General features: G+C 47.6%; 1 protein-coding gene across 1 annotated transcript in view; it reads left to right on the forward strand.

Annotated features, from left to right (window-relative positions):
- The first annotated feature begins 2,146 nt into the window (after positions 1 to 2,146).
- Positions 2,147 to 16,994, forward strand: part of Tm7sf3 (transmembrane 7 superfamily member 3) — a 29,254-nt gene continuing 14,406 nt past the window's right edge. The window contains exons 1-6 of the mRNA XM_021165447.2: positions 2,147 to 2,340; positions 9,496 to 9,650; positions 11,337 to 11,487; positions 12,983 to 13,103; positions 15,145 to 15,316; positions 16,204 to 16,381. Coding sequence (XP_021021106.1) covers positions 2,265 to 2,340; positions 9,496 to 9,650; positions 11,337 to 11,487; positions 12,983 to 13,103; positions 15,145 to 15,316; positions 16,204 to 16,381 — 853 coding nt within the window. The 5' untranslated portion in view covers positions 2,147 to 2,264. The remainder of the gene's footprint in view (positions 2,341 to 9,495; positions 9,651 to 11,336; positions 11,488 to 12,982; positions 13,104 to 15,144; positions 15,317 to 16,203; positions 16,382 to 16,994) is intronic.

A 16,994-nucleotide genomic window follows, 5' to 3' on the forward strand; every position in this document is an offset into this window, starting at 1 on the left:
ACGATGTGGGATGTTTGGTTTAATGTGTGTGATATGATGACGTGGGATGTTTGTATTTCTCTGTTACCCTTACCTGGAAGTGATGGATACCTTCATGCTGACTTTCAGAGCACACCCATGCTGCAGACACAAGGATACTTTAAGTCAGCTGTTCTCAACCTATGGGTCTCGACCCCTGGGGGTGGGCAAAAATCATTTCACAGGGGTCACCTAAGTCCATTGGAAAACACAGATATTTATGACATAGCAATAACAAAATTATAGTTATAAAGTAGCAACAAAAATAATTTTATGGTTGGGGGTCACCATAACATGAGCTGTATTAAAGGGCTGCAGTATTAGGAAGGTTGAGAACCACTGCTGTAAGTGGTGTTGCATAGGAATGACTCCAGCACAGTCCATTACATTAATTTGTTTACTGATTTTATCATTACTATTTTTCAACAGTCTCACTATGTATGGAGTCTATGTTCTCCTGCTCTTAGCAAGCTTCCTACCTTAGCCTCCGAAGTGCTGGAAAAACAAGCACCAGACATCCTGCCTTTTCCATTTAAAATGTTATCAATTTATTTTAAAATAGGTTTAGGTTACAGGAAAAATTGCAAAATTTCTCATACATTTTACATTCGTTCCTATCATGGCTGTCATTGGTATCCTACATTGAGACACATCTCAGTGAAAAGAGTGCGACAGGTTATATTATTTGAAAGAACCTAGTGGGGAAACCCCCACTCAATTCTCAATTCGGCGAGCACTCAAGAATCACGAACAGACAGCCAACTTGATGTAAGAACATGAGGTAGTTTAATGATGGAGCTCCGGGCCGACACATATCTCCCGCAGGAGACAGAGGTGTTGACCACATGGTGGAGTCATAATGGCGGAGCTCCTGGTTGAAACATATCTCACGCAGGAGACAGTGGTTTCGACCCGGAGGCTTGGAAGCTAGGGACTTTTATAGAAAAGGGGTGGGGTCAGGGAGGAATTGGCGCGGTTTCACATGAATGGTCCATTTAAACATCAGACTGTCAGAAGGGCGGGAGATAGGGAGGCACCAGGCCAGTCAGGACATGTAATCACGGGCCTGCCCAGGCATGTCCTGACCTGTTCTGCTATGTTCTCAGCCCCAGGTTTTAAAGCTCACAAACTGCCGGGCGTGGTGGCGCACGCCTTTAATCCCAGCACTCGGGAGGCAGAGGCAGGCGGATTTCTGAGTTCTAGGCCAGCCTGGTCTACAAAGTGAGTGCCAGGACAGCCAGGGCTACACAGAGAAACCCTGTCTCAAAAAACCAAAAACCAAAAAAAAAAAAAAAAAAGCTCACAAACTCCTCTTTGGGCTATTTGACATGAATCACAGGTCTCAAGTTTTATTTCCTTTCATTATTAACTCAAGTTTGTGTTGTGCTTGATTTTTTTTTTAAGTTTTTCCCAGTCCCCTTTTCATAAGTGCCTTTTAAGATACTAAGAATCCTATTTGTGGCTTGGGGCACTTCACTGTGCCTCAATATCTCAATAAAATATGAAATTCATTAGTGGTGGCACAAGTTTATCTTCCCAGCCCTTGGGAGGAAGTAGCAAGAGGTCAGAAGTTCAAAGTCATCTCTACTACATAGCAGCTGGAGGTCACTCTGGGTTGAGAGACCTAGTCTTAGAAAAAGAGAGAGAGAGAGAGAGAGACAGAGACAGAGACAGAGACAGAGAGCCAGAGAGAGAGCCAGAGAGAGAGAGAAAGTAAGTTATTTTGCACGATTAGAATGACAAAAAGTAGCTGGGTGGTGGTGGTGCGTGTCTTTAGTACCAGCAGAGACAGGCGGATTTCTGAATTCAAGGGCAGCCTAGTCTACAGAGTGAATTCCAGAACAGCTGGGGCTACACAGAAAAACCCTATCTTGAAAAAAAAAAAAACAAGGAATAAAAGGAAAAGAAAAAAGAAAGACAGAAAGAGGAAGGAGAAAAGAGAAAGAAGAAAAAAGAAAGGAAGGAAGGAAGGAAGGAAGAAGAGAGAAAGGAAAGACACAAAAGCAAGAACTCGGCCCGGCTTGCCCTGGGAGCCCGGGGAGCCCAGGAGCCCCAGCAGGAGGCGCGCGCCCGCAGGGGCCGGCCGGGGACGCGCGCGGCCGTCGTGCCGGAAGCGCGCGCCCGGCGGGGCTGGGGCGGCAGGTGCACGCGCGGGGCCGGCGCGCTAGAGCGATGCGCGCGGGAGCTCCGGGGTAGCACGCGACCCGGCCTGCGCGCTCCTGGCCCGCGCGCCCCGGCCCGCAGCGATGTGGCGGCTGCGCCTGCTGGTCCTGGCGGTGCTGGCGGCCGGCAGCGCCGAGGCCCAGGCGAACTCCAGCGACGGTGAGCTTCCCGAACTTGCCTCCGCTCCTGCAGCAAGGCCGCAGGCTGCCCGGCTCTGTGCAGCCCTCCCCGGTTGCAGATGCGCGTCAGGCCGCGGGTTCGGGACCGCGTCCATCCTGTCATCGTCTGGTTTGGGCTGGGAACCGGGAAGAGATAAGTAGCCCCCTTTGAGGCATTCTTCCCGGCAGGGAGCAGCCATGTTTGTGGTTTTAATTGGACGCATTGAAACGGCCTTTTAAACTGAATTTCGGGGAGGACGCCTGTAAGTGCAGCACTCCTGTAAGCGCAGCACCCCTGAGGCTGCGACAGGAGGATTATGTGTTCCGAGACCCGCCTGGAGAGTGAGCGTCAGGCCCAAACTAAAACCAAACCCAACCCGTCGGCTACCGGTAGCAAAGTCCATCGAGGAACTAAGGCGTTCCACGCAGTAGCTGACTTTGACACTCCGAAATCTAGATGCTTTTTTAACTGGGTGACGATTAGCAGTTTGAGAGGAAAAATGAGCCAGTGATGATGGGACGTGAAATCCTAGGTCGTGTGCTGAGTGAGAGGGGTTTAGCGACTGTTGGGAGGGGGCGGGGGCGTTAATGGGAAGCATGAAAAGCACTAATTGTGCCATGCTGGTGGTCACGTGCTGTTTCTGGATGCGTTAACTACATTCCTTGTTTTGAGCTCTAGACAAGTAGCAAATACAACAGTCTTCTGAGTGATGGGATCATTTCTCCTAATTGCTTATCTGTGAAAAGCCACACTTTACGATCTTTGAGTATAACTAAGGCCAGTACTGAAAAGTACAGATATTTGTGTGTTGAGTGTACACCACACACACACACACACACCCTTCTATTTTCTTGAAGAGAACTCTGACTTACAGCAGAGAGGAAGCATTGGCTTCTGGCCCTGGCTGAATGCTAGGTCCGTTTCACAGCCTGAGTACTCTAATCCTCAACGCCCCAGGAGATAGCAATCAATCCAGCCTCTGGAGGCACCAGATGCTCTTTGCAGAAACGTAGCAACACCTGGTGTGTTGCCCTGCAAGTTGCACGACCCCTGCACTTCAGCAAAGCCACTTTCTGAGAGGAATATCTTGGCCCTGGGCTGGGGATGTAGCTGAGTTGGTAGAGTGTTCGCCTAGCATTTAAGCAGGCCTGGTACCCTTCCTGAGCATGGCATGGACTGGGTGTGGTGGTACAAGCCTAGACCCCAGCATTTAGAACTTGGAGAATCCAGAGTGCAGAATCAGATTCAACTATATAGGGATTCTGAGGCCAGCCTGGACTATGTGAGACCCTATCTCAAAAAAACAAAAACAAAAATCAAACAAACAAAAAACCCCCAAACCTTTCACAGCATAAGGCTGTGTTATATTATTTAATCTGTCAGTGCTTACCGTCGGAGCATCCTTCTGAAGGTGGGAGAGAGGAAGGGTTGAGCTTGGGGTTGATCTAGGAAAGCTGTGTCTGGAGGGCTGGGAGCCAGAGCTTTTATTTCCAGTTTGGAGTTTCAGTACTTAATATCCGGAAACTTTTCACAGAAAGAGAAGCACTTAGTTGAGGATTGGGGTTTTCCTTACCTTGTCTCACCTCTGAATACGGCATGGCACTGCTGCCTTTCTGTGTGCTGTTCTTTCTGTTTTAGGTTAGTGTTATTGTGTGCAGGAGAGGGATAGAACTGAGACACTCCAACAGCTGTGTGATTAAAAGCTGATATTCCCCATCTGGCTGGTGAGACGCAGCATGGACATTACAGACAGTCGAAGGGTGAGCCTCCCGTGGATGGCGGAGCTGAGGTTATGGTACAGGTGACAGCAGCTGTACCTCTTGCCTTGAGTGTTTGGACTGAGAATTAGTCCATTTAGGAGGGATGCACTTTGTCGCTGCTCCTAAAGTTGGCTGCTGTGTCAGACAATGGAGGGAAGTCTAAGGTGCCTTTCAGTAAAGCAGTCGAAGAGGGAGTTAGTTGGGTGGTTTTAAGGTACAGATCTGATTGGGAAAGAGGAAAAGATTAGGAGTGGAAGGTGTTCTAGAATGGAGTTAGTGGAAGGAAAAAGAGACTCTCTGGCTGGTTAAAGATGGAAAGTACGTATGAAAATAGAAAACCCGACCCTCCCATGCTGATGGCAGTTTGGGTTGCTTTTAAAAATGTCAGATAAAGCAGAGCCATGGTTCTTTCAAGTTCAGTTCGAGTAACCACGCCATCTTGACTGGGCCGCCTGCTCTGTAACAACCTTTGATGTGTTGTCTGCTCCCCACACCCCAGTCATAAGATCTAATTACGCCAGTCAAATGTTTCTGGTGACTCCTTCTCCTGATGGCTTGGAGGCCAGGGTAGGGTCCTATTAACTTCTGAAGGATGTATTTTGGGTATGTCTTCTATTGCCAAGTCTCTTATGAGTAGGAATTAAATGTCATTTCCAGCCAGGTTGGGTGTCTCAAGCTTGTCATGACCCAGCTAGCTGTTTGGGAAGTTGAGGCAGAAGGATCACAACTTCAAGGCCCATTTGGGGTATAGAGTAAGGTCCAAGGCAGTGCGGGCACCTTAGACTCTTGTCTTGAAATGCAAATGTTAAAAGAGCTAGGGTGTGGTTTAGTGCTGGATGGCCTGCTCAGAGCTTGAGAGGCCCTGGGTTCAATCTCCAGTACTAGAAAACAACTAAATAATAATAAAAGCAAACAAAAGGAAATTAAATGAAATTTCTATCACGTATGTGGCAAAAGCAGTTTAGTCTTTCAGTTCTTGCTCTCTGTCTCTCTGTGAGTGTGTGTGTGTGTGTGTGTGTGTGTGTGTGTGACAGAGAGAGAGAGAGAGAGAGTTATTCCCCACCCCTGTTCTTCTCTTTCATTTCTGGGTTATTTTTGGTGGGACTGGGAATTGAACTTAGAACCCTGTTCAAACATCTACCATAAGCTGTACCCCAGGCCCCACCTTGAGTATCTCTGTGGAAGTCCCCTCAATGCAGCTTATGATAGGCAGGGCGCCTCTAGGTTATAAAATCATCCTCCCATTTGTTGGGTGGTTTCTGTAGCATAGCTGCTTCCCTTTAACTGCAAGAGAACAAAGGCCCAGAGGAAATAAATACCTTGCCTTAAGTCACAGAGTTCAGTCAGTGTTGAACCGGCTTTCACTGCCAGGCCACTGATACAGTGCCAGACACTGGATCATCAGATATGCCAGAGACCTTCATAGCCAGGAGGGAAACCACAGGCACTGGGGTTAAAATGCAGCCTTCTGTACAAATTGCGCAATGGTTCTGGTCCAGCAAATCATGGCCTCGCACAAAGCAGCTCGGTTAAGAATGGAGACGTGAGCCAGGCAGTGGTGGCGCACGCCTTTAATCCCAGCACTGGGGAAGCAGAGGCAGGTGGATTTCTGAGTTTAAGGCCATTCTGGTCTACAGAGTGAGTTCCAGGAAAGCCAGGACTGCACAGAGAAACCCTGTGAAAAACAAAAACAGCTGGGCGTGGTGGCGCACGCCTTTAATCCCAGCACTCGGGAGGCAGAGGCAGGCGGATTTCTGAGTTCGAGGCCAGCCTGGTCTACAAAGTGAGTGCCAGGACAGCCAGGGCTACACAGAGAAACCCTGTCTCGAAAAACAAAAAAAAAAAAACAAAAAACAAAAAAAGAAAAACAAACAAACAAACAACAACAACAGAAAAAGAATGGAGACATGGAGACGTGAGAGTCTCTTATTCACCAGACTTGATGTTCTCAGGTACGTGGAGAACTTTCTGCTTTGTTTTCTGAGGCTGGGCTATTCTTGAACTATACATAACTGGGGATAACTTAAACATCTGGCCCTCCTGTCTCCACCCCTCTCCCCCGTGTTGGATGACAGCACCCATCACTTGCTTATACATGGTTGGTGTTCAAGCCCAGGGCTCTGAGCATGTTGGTTGAGCTGGTCAGACCTCCCAACTGAGCCACCGTCCCAGCCCTTCCTCATGATGTTGGAATGAATGTTTGTTTTCAAGTTCCGGTCTGCAGCTACTGCTAGGCATTTTCATCTGAGTGGTATGGGTGGTTCGTGGCAAGAGATCACGTCCACAAAGAACCAGGGAATATTGTAGTTTCCTTATGATAGGGGCACTTAATAAAAACTATAGAAAAGGTGATAAGTAAGGAACTGTATTTGGAAAAGAGAAACACTTTTAGGTAGCTGTTCTTTTTTTTTTTTTTTTTTTTTTTTGGTTTTTCGAGACAGGGTTTCTCTTTATAGCTCTGGCTGTCTTAATGTTTCCGATGTTACTACAACAGGGCCAGTTTTTAGATACCGTAGACTGTCTCTCCATCCGCCTTCACTATCTGTCTTCAGCAGGTTCCTGCTGCAGGCACGTGGGGGTGGGGCCTCCGTGAGGCATCATGTCTAAAAAGCACAGGCGCTCTTCCTTGTGGTTCCTAGGAGCCTGGGTGAACTTCCTGAAGTCAGAAGCACAGGCTTCAGCTTGGAATTTCAGTCCTGCTACCCAGGTCGTGTCTCAGGCTCTTTGTTTCCAGTTGTGACTTTTTAGACAGGAAGACAACTTAGGTACATAAGTTTCACCATAAGGGCAAAGGTCACCTGTTACACCATGACATCAACAATCTCATATTAAGTTAATCACCTGACCTGTATGCTTTCTAGAACACTTTCCTGCAAAACAGAACTATTTTATTTTATTTGGGGGAATTTTTGAGACAGAGTCTCCTATAGTCCAATTTGGCTTCAAGCTCACTATCTAGCCTAGGATGACCTTAAACCCTGGTCTTCTGGTCCCTGCTCCATGTCCCTGATAGACTATGTGTTTGAATACTTGATCCCTAAGGGGTGGGACTATTAGGAGGTGGGACCTTGTTGGAGTGGGTGTGGCTTTACTAGAGGAAGTGTGTCACTGGAGGGTGGGCTTTGATGTCTCAGAAGTTCAAGCCAGTTTTTTTCTTGCTGCCTGTGGACCAAGATGTAGAACTCTCTGCTCCTTCTCCAGCACTTTGTCTGCCTGCATGCCACCAGGATGACCATGGAATAAACCTCAGAAACTGTAAGCCAGCCCCAATTAAATGTTCTCTTTGTAAGAGTTGCCTTGGTCATGGTGTCTCTTCACAGCAATAGGAACCCTAACTCAAAAAACCTCTGAGTGTGGAGATTAAAAGTGTACGTGCCATGCACAGCATTTTTCTTAATTTGTTTTTCACACTAGAGTATCAGTGGTTATGCTCATCAATATATGCAGTTAGGATATGCGTGCACAGTGGGATACTCAGCAGCTTTAACAGGGGCCAGCTGGAATCCCCACCCGCCATGCCCTAGTAGCACTGGCATGGAGCTCAGCCTCATGCATGCTAAGCAAACACTCTCTCACCAGGCTCCAGCCCTGAATTATCAATATTGACGCATACAGATGCCTAAGACCTAGTGGATGGTTTGTGCCTCACATTTAAACATCTTTCTTCTTGCACATGTGTAGAAATAGGCAGTATGAGCTCAGAGACTGAATCTTCAACACAGAGTTGGTCTGCATAACCCAGAGCTTTATATACTGCAGATTCAATGAGCTGCAGAGTTAAAATATTATTATTATTATTATTGAGACAGGGTTTCTCTGTATAGCCCTGGCTGTCCTGGAACTCACTCTGTAGACCAGGCTGGCCTCGAACTCAGAAATCCGCCTGCCTCTGCCTCCTGAGTGCTGGGATTAAAGGCATGCGCCACCACGCCCAGCTTTAAAATACTTCTTAAAAAAGTGTACCTGTACCAAATGTGTACAGACCCTTCATGTTATTGTTCTCTAACAGTATAATGATGTAGCACTGTGTCAGGTATGTAAAGAATCCACAGATAAAGTATGTGGGTATATGTTCGTCATAATGGCATTTTTAAAAATACATACAGTGTGTGTGCATGTGCGCATGTGTTGTGTTTTATAAAAAAGAAAGAGAAGCCAGGGATATGTTTTTTAGAGGCGCAGTATAGTTCAGGTTAAGAGGGTGACTCTGCAGGCCCATGCTGAGGCATCCCTTCCTCCTGAAGGACCAGCCACATGAGTACAGTATAGAATAGAGTTTATTTAGGGCATGGGGAGGGGGATAGAGACGGTAGGGGAGAGAGAGAGAGAGAGAGAGAGAGAGAGAGAGAGAGAGAAAGAAGGAAAGTGAGAGTGTAGAGGAGTAGAGGCAGGCCATGAGCATGTGGAGAGTGAGAACAAGAGAAAGAGGAGGGGAGAGCAGCCCCTTTTATAGTGAGTCAGGCATACCTGACTGTTGCCAGGCAACTGTGGGGCAGAGTCTAGAAGAAATGCTAATTCTAACCCCCTCCCCGTGTGTGTGTGCGTGTGTGTGCGTGTGTGTGCGTGTTTATGTGTGTTTGTGCCTTATTTCCTTGAAAAGAACCTCTCACTAAACCTGGAACTACACTGGTGGCCAGAAAGTCCCAGTGACCTTACTATGCCTGCCCTCCATAGTATAGAAGTTATAGTGTATGTGGCAGTGCCTGGCTTTTCATGTGGGTTCTGGGATTCAAACTCAGGTCCCTCATGCTTGCTTCGTTAGTGGTCTTACCCATGGAGCCATCTCTTCATCTCCTACGGTATCTATCATTTTATGTGAGGCGTGGGCAGGGGTTGGCAGTTGGAGGGTTTGGGACTTGTACCCTGTGGATGCCTGCCTCTGCCTCCCAAGGGCTGGGATTAAAGGCGTGCGCCACCACTGCCCGGCGACAAGGTCACTTTTAACTGAAGGCAGTGACATCCCTAGGATCTGTCAGTGGTCACAGCTCAGCAGGAAGGATTTCGACCGAGAGCCCCTCTGCTACCTGTGATGGATTCCACAGAGCTGGCCTTGTGCAGGCCTGGTGCAGGGGACCATGGCTGTTGTGAATCAGGACCGCAGTGCCTTCGTCTGACTAGGCTTCAGCTTTGACGTTTCATTATCCTTGTTGTGACATGCACCACCCAGACACCAACAGGGTCTTCTTGATCTTTGAACTCCAGGCTGGCCAGGTCCTCACATAGATCTCTCTGCTTTAGCCTCCAAGTGCTGAGATATCTGGTTTGCACCACCATACCCGACTCTCCAGGGGTTTTTTGAGGGTTAAATTAGCACCATGCATTTGCTTGTGAATGAGATTTCTACAAATTGATGCTAGAGGTACAATGCTGTAATGAGAAACTTTTTTCATTGTAGGTTTCCTTGAGTTTTCTGTGGGAAAATTTACATACTTTGCGCTCAGCAAGTCCTTTCCGCAGGAGGCCGTCCTGCGCCATATTTCAAGCAATGTGACCTTTCTTCTTTTCCAAATACACTCACAGTATCAGAACACCACGGTTTCATTTACTAAGGTAAGTGCAAAGCGTTGCTCCAGTAAAAAGAGCATCTCTATAATGTTGAGTCTTGTGTGTTAGAGAATTTGATGTCTGTGTGTGAGTGGGCCTGGTCTCCATGCAGCAAGGTTTCGGCCATTTTTCCTTCTTATTCTCTTAGCTTTAAGAGACCATTCTGGTTTGGAGGCAAGAGCATTAGGCCAGCTTCCTCCGCACAGTGAGACAGAGATGACCTGACCTAGGTGAACACTTGCCTTAAAGGGGAAAAGATTTCCAGCAGGATGGCTCAGTGGTTAAGGAGCACTTGCAGCTCTCGCAGTGGTCCTGGGTTCGGTCCCCAGCGCCCACATAGCAAGTCACAACTATTCCTAGCTCTGGTGCCAGAGGCTCTGAATCCTCCTCTGGCCTCCACAGGTACCAGGCATGTGTATGGTGTGCAGAAATGCATACAGGCAAAAACATTGATACTCATAAATTAAAAGTAAATAATTAAACACGTCTTTAAAACAAATGCTTTTTGTAAACTGAACTCTTTGGGGCCAGAGCTCTGTCTGGTTTTGTCTTGTTAGCCTCAGGGCCAGACAGAATAAGTCTTAACTCAGTTGAACTGCAGTGCTTGGAAAATTCAATGTGCAAGTCATAGAGGTTTTGTTTGTTTCTTTGCTTTTGTCTGTTTTGTTTTATTTTCTTCCCATATTAAACTGGGAATGAAATCCAGGCCATCAGACTCCACAGGCAAGTGCTTTACCACTCACTGGTCTACACCCTGACCCCTGGTATCCTGGTATTAAGGAATGGAAACTGAGGAGAAGGCCCAGTCTATAGGACCCGAGTTTGATCCTCAAAACACACCAAAACAAACAAACAAACAAACAAACCAACCAACCAACCAACCACACACGCACATGCGCCAAAAACTAGCCAGGCCTGGTGTGGGTTTGTTACATTAGGTCTGGGGAGGTAGAAACAAGGCTCAACTGGCTAATCAGCTTAGCCAATCACTGAGCATTGAGCTCCAGGTTCAGTGAGAGACATGTCTTAAAAAGTCATCTGCAGGGGATGGAGAGGTGGCTCAGCAGTTAAGAGGGCTTGTTCTTGGAGAGGACCTGGGTTCAGTTCCCAGTACTCACAGAGCAGCTCATAACCATCTATAACTCCATTTCCAGGAGATCTGACCTCTGAGCCACCACCCAGCATGCATGTGGTCACAGATGCAGGCAAACCACTCGTATACATAAAATGAAACAAGTCATAAATCTAAACATGTAAATTAGGTAAGAAGTTGGAGAGGGATAAAGGGCAATACCGTATTTCTTTTGTATGGGTGTTTTACCAGTATGTATGCGTGCGTATCACACATGTGCCCAGTACCTGTGTAGACTAAAAGAGGGTATCAGGTCCCCTGGAACTGGAATTACAGGCTGTTGTAAGCCATCATGTGGATGTTGGGAACTGAACCCAGGTCCTTTGGAAGAGCAACTGACACTCCTAACTGCTAAAGCCATCACTCCAGCCCCCAGTGATATGTTTAGAGTTCTCCGGTGTGAAGGTGTGGGTGCTAGAACACAGAGGTGAAACCCCCCTGAGGAATTTCCCCCTTTTTGTTCTGAGAGGGTTTGGAGAGAGCAGTGCACACTGGGCAGCTCTGCAGTGGATGTGATTTCTCAAGTCCGTTTCCATGACGGCTTTGCTTCTCAAATGCAGACTCTCCTTCCCAGCACGTCAGGAACAGGCAACGACAGAGGGCTGGTCTTCATTCTTCGACCGGAGCAGACAGTGTGTACTTGGTACTTGGAGACGGAAGATACCAAGCCTGTCCAAAGTGTGGCCCTTACGCTCTCCTATTCAGAAAGAGGTAATTCCCTCTCCAAGGTACTCCGTGGACGTGAGCGTCATCTGTTTGTGGAATCCTAAGGAACACTATCCTGGTAAAATTGTTTATTATGGGTGTAGTTTATTTAATCAGAGTGTTTTACTGTGAAAGGGGCAGAGAGCTAGTGGGACGGGAAGCTCATGTTGTGACTTGGAGAGTTCATTTCTTGTCATTGTGGGCAGAGGAGGCAGTAGGCTTATCCGAAGAAAGGTACAGGGTTTGGAGTGGTGGGCAGTGGGTATGTTTTGAGCCAGAAAGCAAAGAGCCTTGAACACAGTTTGCACGCAGCATTGCTAAGGTGGGCTCAAAGAAAGCATAGAGTTTGAGAGGGGAGCAACATAGTCCATTTCATCTTTAGAAAGCTGAGGACAGAGGAGCTGGTGGTGCAGCTTGGTTGGTCAGTGCTTGCCCAGTATGAGTCACACCCCGGGTTCCATCTCCAGTACCATGTAAAATTGGCCGTTGTGGCATGTGCCAATAATCTAGCAAGAGGACTAACAGGTCAGAGCCAGCTCTATGGCACGTTGAAGCCTATCCTGAGCTACATGAAGAAGAAAGAGCTGAGTCAGGATGGAGCCTGACGGCTATAAGGGAAGTAAAAAGTGGGGTCTGAAAGCAGGTGCTGAGCTAGGACTGGGGAGGGCAACCGACAAGGCACAGTGGCTACATGCTACCAGGGGGGAGGGGCCTCGGCTACATGCTACCAGGGAGGAACCTGGGCCTCCTGTTTGGACAGATCAGAGATTGTACTGCACAGTAGGTTTAGATGTGGGGATGGCCCTTTCATGGGGTAGGATGGAGTCAGTGGTGACTCCTGTGAGGGCACAGTGAGTCTGAGATGCTCATAGGACGTCTCATCGGAAGCATGTTGTAGAATCCTGGCCTGGATTAAAGGAACAAGATTAGATAGACAGCTGGTGTCAAAGCCAAGGCCATGCATGAGAGTGGAGAGGTACCTGGGGGAACACGACCATTTCCTAGTGTTGAGCACATGTCAAGCACGGTACCTGGGCGATGGTGACGGCTGAGGATCAGGCGCAGGGCTGAGGAGATACCTGGAGGTAAGAGGAATGCCTGGAACACCCGCCTGAGCCAGCAGTAGGGAATAGTGAATTCCAGAAAAGTCCAAAGACATGACCAGTGGTGTCTGAATGAAAGAGCAGTGGTGAGCCAGGGGTGTCCATTAGCATCTGGTCCAGGCAGCACTGGGAGATAGTCAGCTCACAGTGATGGCTAAGCGAAGGTGTGTGAGGGAAGTGAGGCTGCTGGAGCTTGGGAGTGGGGCTGGGTGGTGAATAGCTCAGTGGTGAAGTGCATACGGTGGTGTGAAAGAGACGGTTTGAGGGGAAAGGGCATGAGACCTCAGTCACCGGACAGCAGACATTGCTGGCATTCTGTGCTGACACGGCTGTGTGGGACTGTTTCCTGGAACATGAAAAGGACTCTTGCGTTACTAATCTCACCATTTTCCATGCAGATCCCATTCCTGGAGGCTGCAATTTGGAGTTTGATTTAGATATTGACCCCAGCCTCTATTTGGACTATAATTTTTTTGAGACAACTATCAAGTTTGCACCAGCAAACATAGGCTATGCAAGGTAGGCTGGCGACCCCATCCTGCTAAAGCTGCTCTTAGGTGACTGTAGAGCCGGACCAGCTAACTGGCTCACAGCCGTCACTTCTATAGCAATGTGGAATTGTTTCTTATTTGGGGGTGAGTATAATTTAAACCTCGGTGCCAATATTCTTTATACTGAATAATCTCCTTAGTGCCTACGGATTCATCATTTGAAGAGACAAGTGTGGTGTAAGCCTGCTGTGAGCTTAGAAGTGCATCTTAGTTTTCTGCTTTCAAGATTTATTATTATTTTTAAGTGTATATTTATGTCTGTGTGAGTACCTGTAAAGGCTAGAGGTGCGCATGCCTCGGAGCTGAGGTGACAGGTGGCCGCCAGCCGCCCGGTGTGGGGGTGAGCTTGGTCTTCTGTAAGACAAGCGTGTGCACTTAACCACCGAGCCGCCTCTCCAGCCTTGCCTTAGTTTCCTCAAAGCGTTCAAACACAGAAGGCATTCATAGCCCTAATTTCTTACACCTTATGAGGATTTAATTTTGCCAAACTGCCTCAGTTTCTACTTGAATAGCAACGATCATTTGAAAACTCTCTGCCTGCCACCTATCTCAGCATTGGATGCTGCGTGCTCTTTGTTATTTAATCTTAATACTTTTAGGAAGAAGCAGTTGCTTTTATTTTACAGAGAGGCTTTCTGCAAACTTTGAGGTTAAACATTCTCTTCTGGATTCCATGGGGACCCACACTCACAAGTATACACACACACACACACACACACACACACAAATAAAATCAAATCTTTTTAACCACATGACACAGTGTCAGATAGGAAAGGTGTCATTGCTGTGGGCCTGACTCACATCAGAATCTGTTTTTTCTTTTAACCACATTGGCTTCTGTGTATAACAGTCAGCCAGTGCTGCCCTTGTAAAGAATAGGCTAAATATCCCTTATCTGAATCATCTGGGGCCAGAAGTGTTTGACACTGGCGGAGACCTTAACGGTTGAACATCCCTGATCTGGAAACCCCAAATCTAACAAATCCGAAACGTCAAAAATCAGAGTGGAGCCTGATTAGTTTCAGGGTTCAGATTTTTTAAATCTATTTTTATTTTATATGTGTTAGTGTTTTGCCTGCATGTATATCTGTGTGAGGGTGTTAGATCTTGGAGTTACAGACCGTTGTGAGCTGCCATGTGGGTGCTGGGATTTTTACCCAGGTCCTCTGGAAGAATAGTCAGTGCCCTTAACTGCTGAGCCATCTCTCCAGCCCCTCAGGTTTTAGATGTCTAGATTAAGAATGGTTAATCTGGCCGGGCGTGGTGGCGCACGCCTTTAATCTCAGCACTCGGGAGGCAGAGGCAGGCGGATTTCTGAGTTCGAGGTCAGCCTGGTCTACAAAGTGAGTTCCAGGACAGCCAGGGCTATACAGAGAAACCCTGTCTCGAAAAACCAAAAAAAAAAAAAAAAAAAAAAAAGAATGGTTAATCTGTACCAAAATCTACTTGAATAACAGTAATTAATTTATTTATAGGTATTTATTTACTTATGTCCACGTGTCACTGGTTTGCTTGGGAGTTTCTATGTAGACCAGGCTGGCCTTGAACTTGCATTCATTCTCCTTCTGGCTCCCAAGTTCTAGGACCACAGCCATGCACCATGCCCTGAAGGCTCCTCCTATTGCTTTCAGGAGCAGTGCCTTTGGGCTTTGGTGAGGGGCCTCCTGCAGGCTGCAGACCTCTTACTGTGTCCTTAGGAGAAGAGAAGATTGCCTGTGAGCTGTCTGAGGCCATATAAGGGCGCTGGTCCCACTCAGGAGAGTTCCCCCTCAGGACCTGACTGATTATCTCCCACAGCCAATTTACCATCCCGTCACATTGGAAGCAGGGATAGGAAATGGAGCCCAGACTATCTCTGTGTGCTACTCTCTCTAGAGTGACACTTAGACTCACAGCTGCATAGTTGGGATTGCGCCTGGAGAAGTTTGAAGATAGCTCTGGCTCCTTTTCATGGACAGGGCTTGAGCCAGGAGAGGTGGACGCTGATGCTGAGCTGTGGTTATCTTTAGGGCTGCAGAGCCCCCACCGTGTGATGTGAGCACCGGCCCGGAGTCCAGGTGGAGGCTGCGCTATGACGTGTACCAGTACTTCCTGCCCGAGGGCGACCTCACCGAGGCCTCTCTGCTCCATCATCTTCAGAGGATGGCCGAGGTGGCTCAGGTGAAGGCCAGTGCCATCAAGGTGAGTCTGGTTCTTACAGCTCATGAGGCTAGTTTGGGTGCTCAGAAATGATTTAACCTTTGGGGAGAGGCAAGTCAGTTTTGTTTTGATTCCTGCCATATCTGTGACCTCATCATCCTGAGGCAGGAAAAGAAGTAGATAATAATTTTTTGAATACTTCAGCAATTTAGATAAGAACTTCTGGTAAATGTAATGGGAAGTAAAAACGGAGAAACTGCTGAAGGGTATACACACTGGTATTAGTATTTGTCATGTGTTTTATTGCTTTTTTTTTTGAGACGTTCATACATGAATGAACGTATTCTGATCATAGTCACTCCAAACTCTTCCCTCTAACTCTTCCCACATCCACCCCTCTAAACTCCTCCCTGTAACTCCTCCCACATCCACCCCTCCTGACTCCTCCCTCCAATTTCCTGTCTTCTACCTTTTGTTTTTTATTTGTTTCAAATATTTCACTGAGTCTAGTTCATGCTACTCATATACTCATGAATAAGAGTGTCCAGTGGGGCGCGGCTGACCTGCCAGGGGCCACATTCTTAAAGAAAACCGACTCTCAGGGCTGGAAAGATGTCTCAGGTGTTGAGAGCGTTTGCTGCTCTTGCAGAGGACTTGGATTCAGTTGCCAGCTCCCATTTCAGGTGGCTCACAACTGCCTGTAACTTCAGCTCTCGGGGATGTGACTCCCTCTTCTGGACTGATCGGTACCCACATTCACACAATCTTTTAAAAAGGGAAACTGACTCCTTCCCCAGAAGGCATCAGCTGCCAATGGCTCCTGTGGATTCTATACTGCACTGCTGACTTGCATGGTTTTGTGTGGGTCTCATGCAGGTGATCACAGCTTTAAAAGCCACGTCAACACCACTTGTTATGTTTGGCTTTAGGTGGCCACCCTAACAGCTGACGATAAAACGGCCGTGTCCTTCTCTTCCCTCCTGGGACAAGGAGTCATCTATAATGTCATCGTTTGGGATCCGTCCCTCAATACTTCTGCTGCTTATGTGCCTGTGCACACATACGCCTGCAGCTTTGAGTCAGTGGATGGTAACTGTGTTTCTCCTGGTGAGTATGTAGACTTCAACCTGGACAGATTTGTCCTTGGCTTTGCCACTTGATTTCCACAAGTGAAGAGCTTAAGGTTGTTAAAAACGTTTTGTCGAGCTTTCATTCACTCAGTCACTAGTTGCCTTTGGTAAGACCCCACGTTAGGGCGGAGGGAATGGCTCACTAGTTAAGAGCACTTTTGTAAAGGACCAAGGTTCAGTTCCAGCACTCACGTGGCAGCTCACAACCATGTATAACTCCAGTTCTTGGTATCTGATGCCCTCTGCTGACCTCCAAGAATACCAGGTGTCTTAGGGTTTTACTGCTGTGAAGAGACACCATGACCAAGGCAACTCTTATAAGGGCAACATCTAATTGGGGCTGGCTTACAAGCTCAGAGGTTCAGTCCATTATCATCAAGGCAGGGGCAGTGTCCAGACAGGAGGAGCTGAGAATTCTAAATCTTCATCTGAAGGCTGCTAGTGGAAGACTGACTTCCAGGCAGCTAGAACGAGGGTCTTAAGGCCCATGCTCACAGTGACACACCCACTCCAACAAGACCATAGCTTCTAATATTGCCACTCCCCGGGCCAAGCATATCCAAACCATCACACCAGGAATGCACATGGTT

Source organism: Mus caroli, unplaced genomic scaffold (assembly GCF_978045245.1).
Source record: "Mus caroli unplaced genomic scaffold, Mus_caroli_1 scaffold_7, whole genome shotgun sequence".
In the NCBI taxonomy this organism is placed as follows: Eukaryota; Metazoa; Chordata; class Mammalia; order Rodentia; family Muridae; genus Mus; species Mus caroli.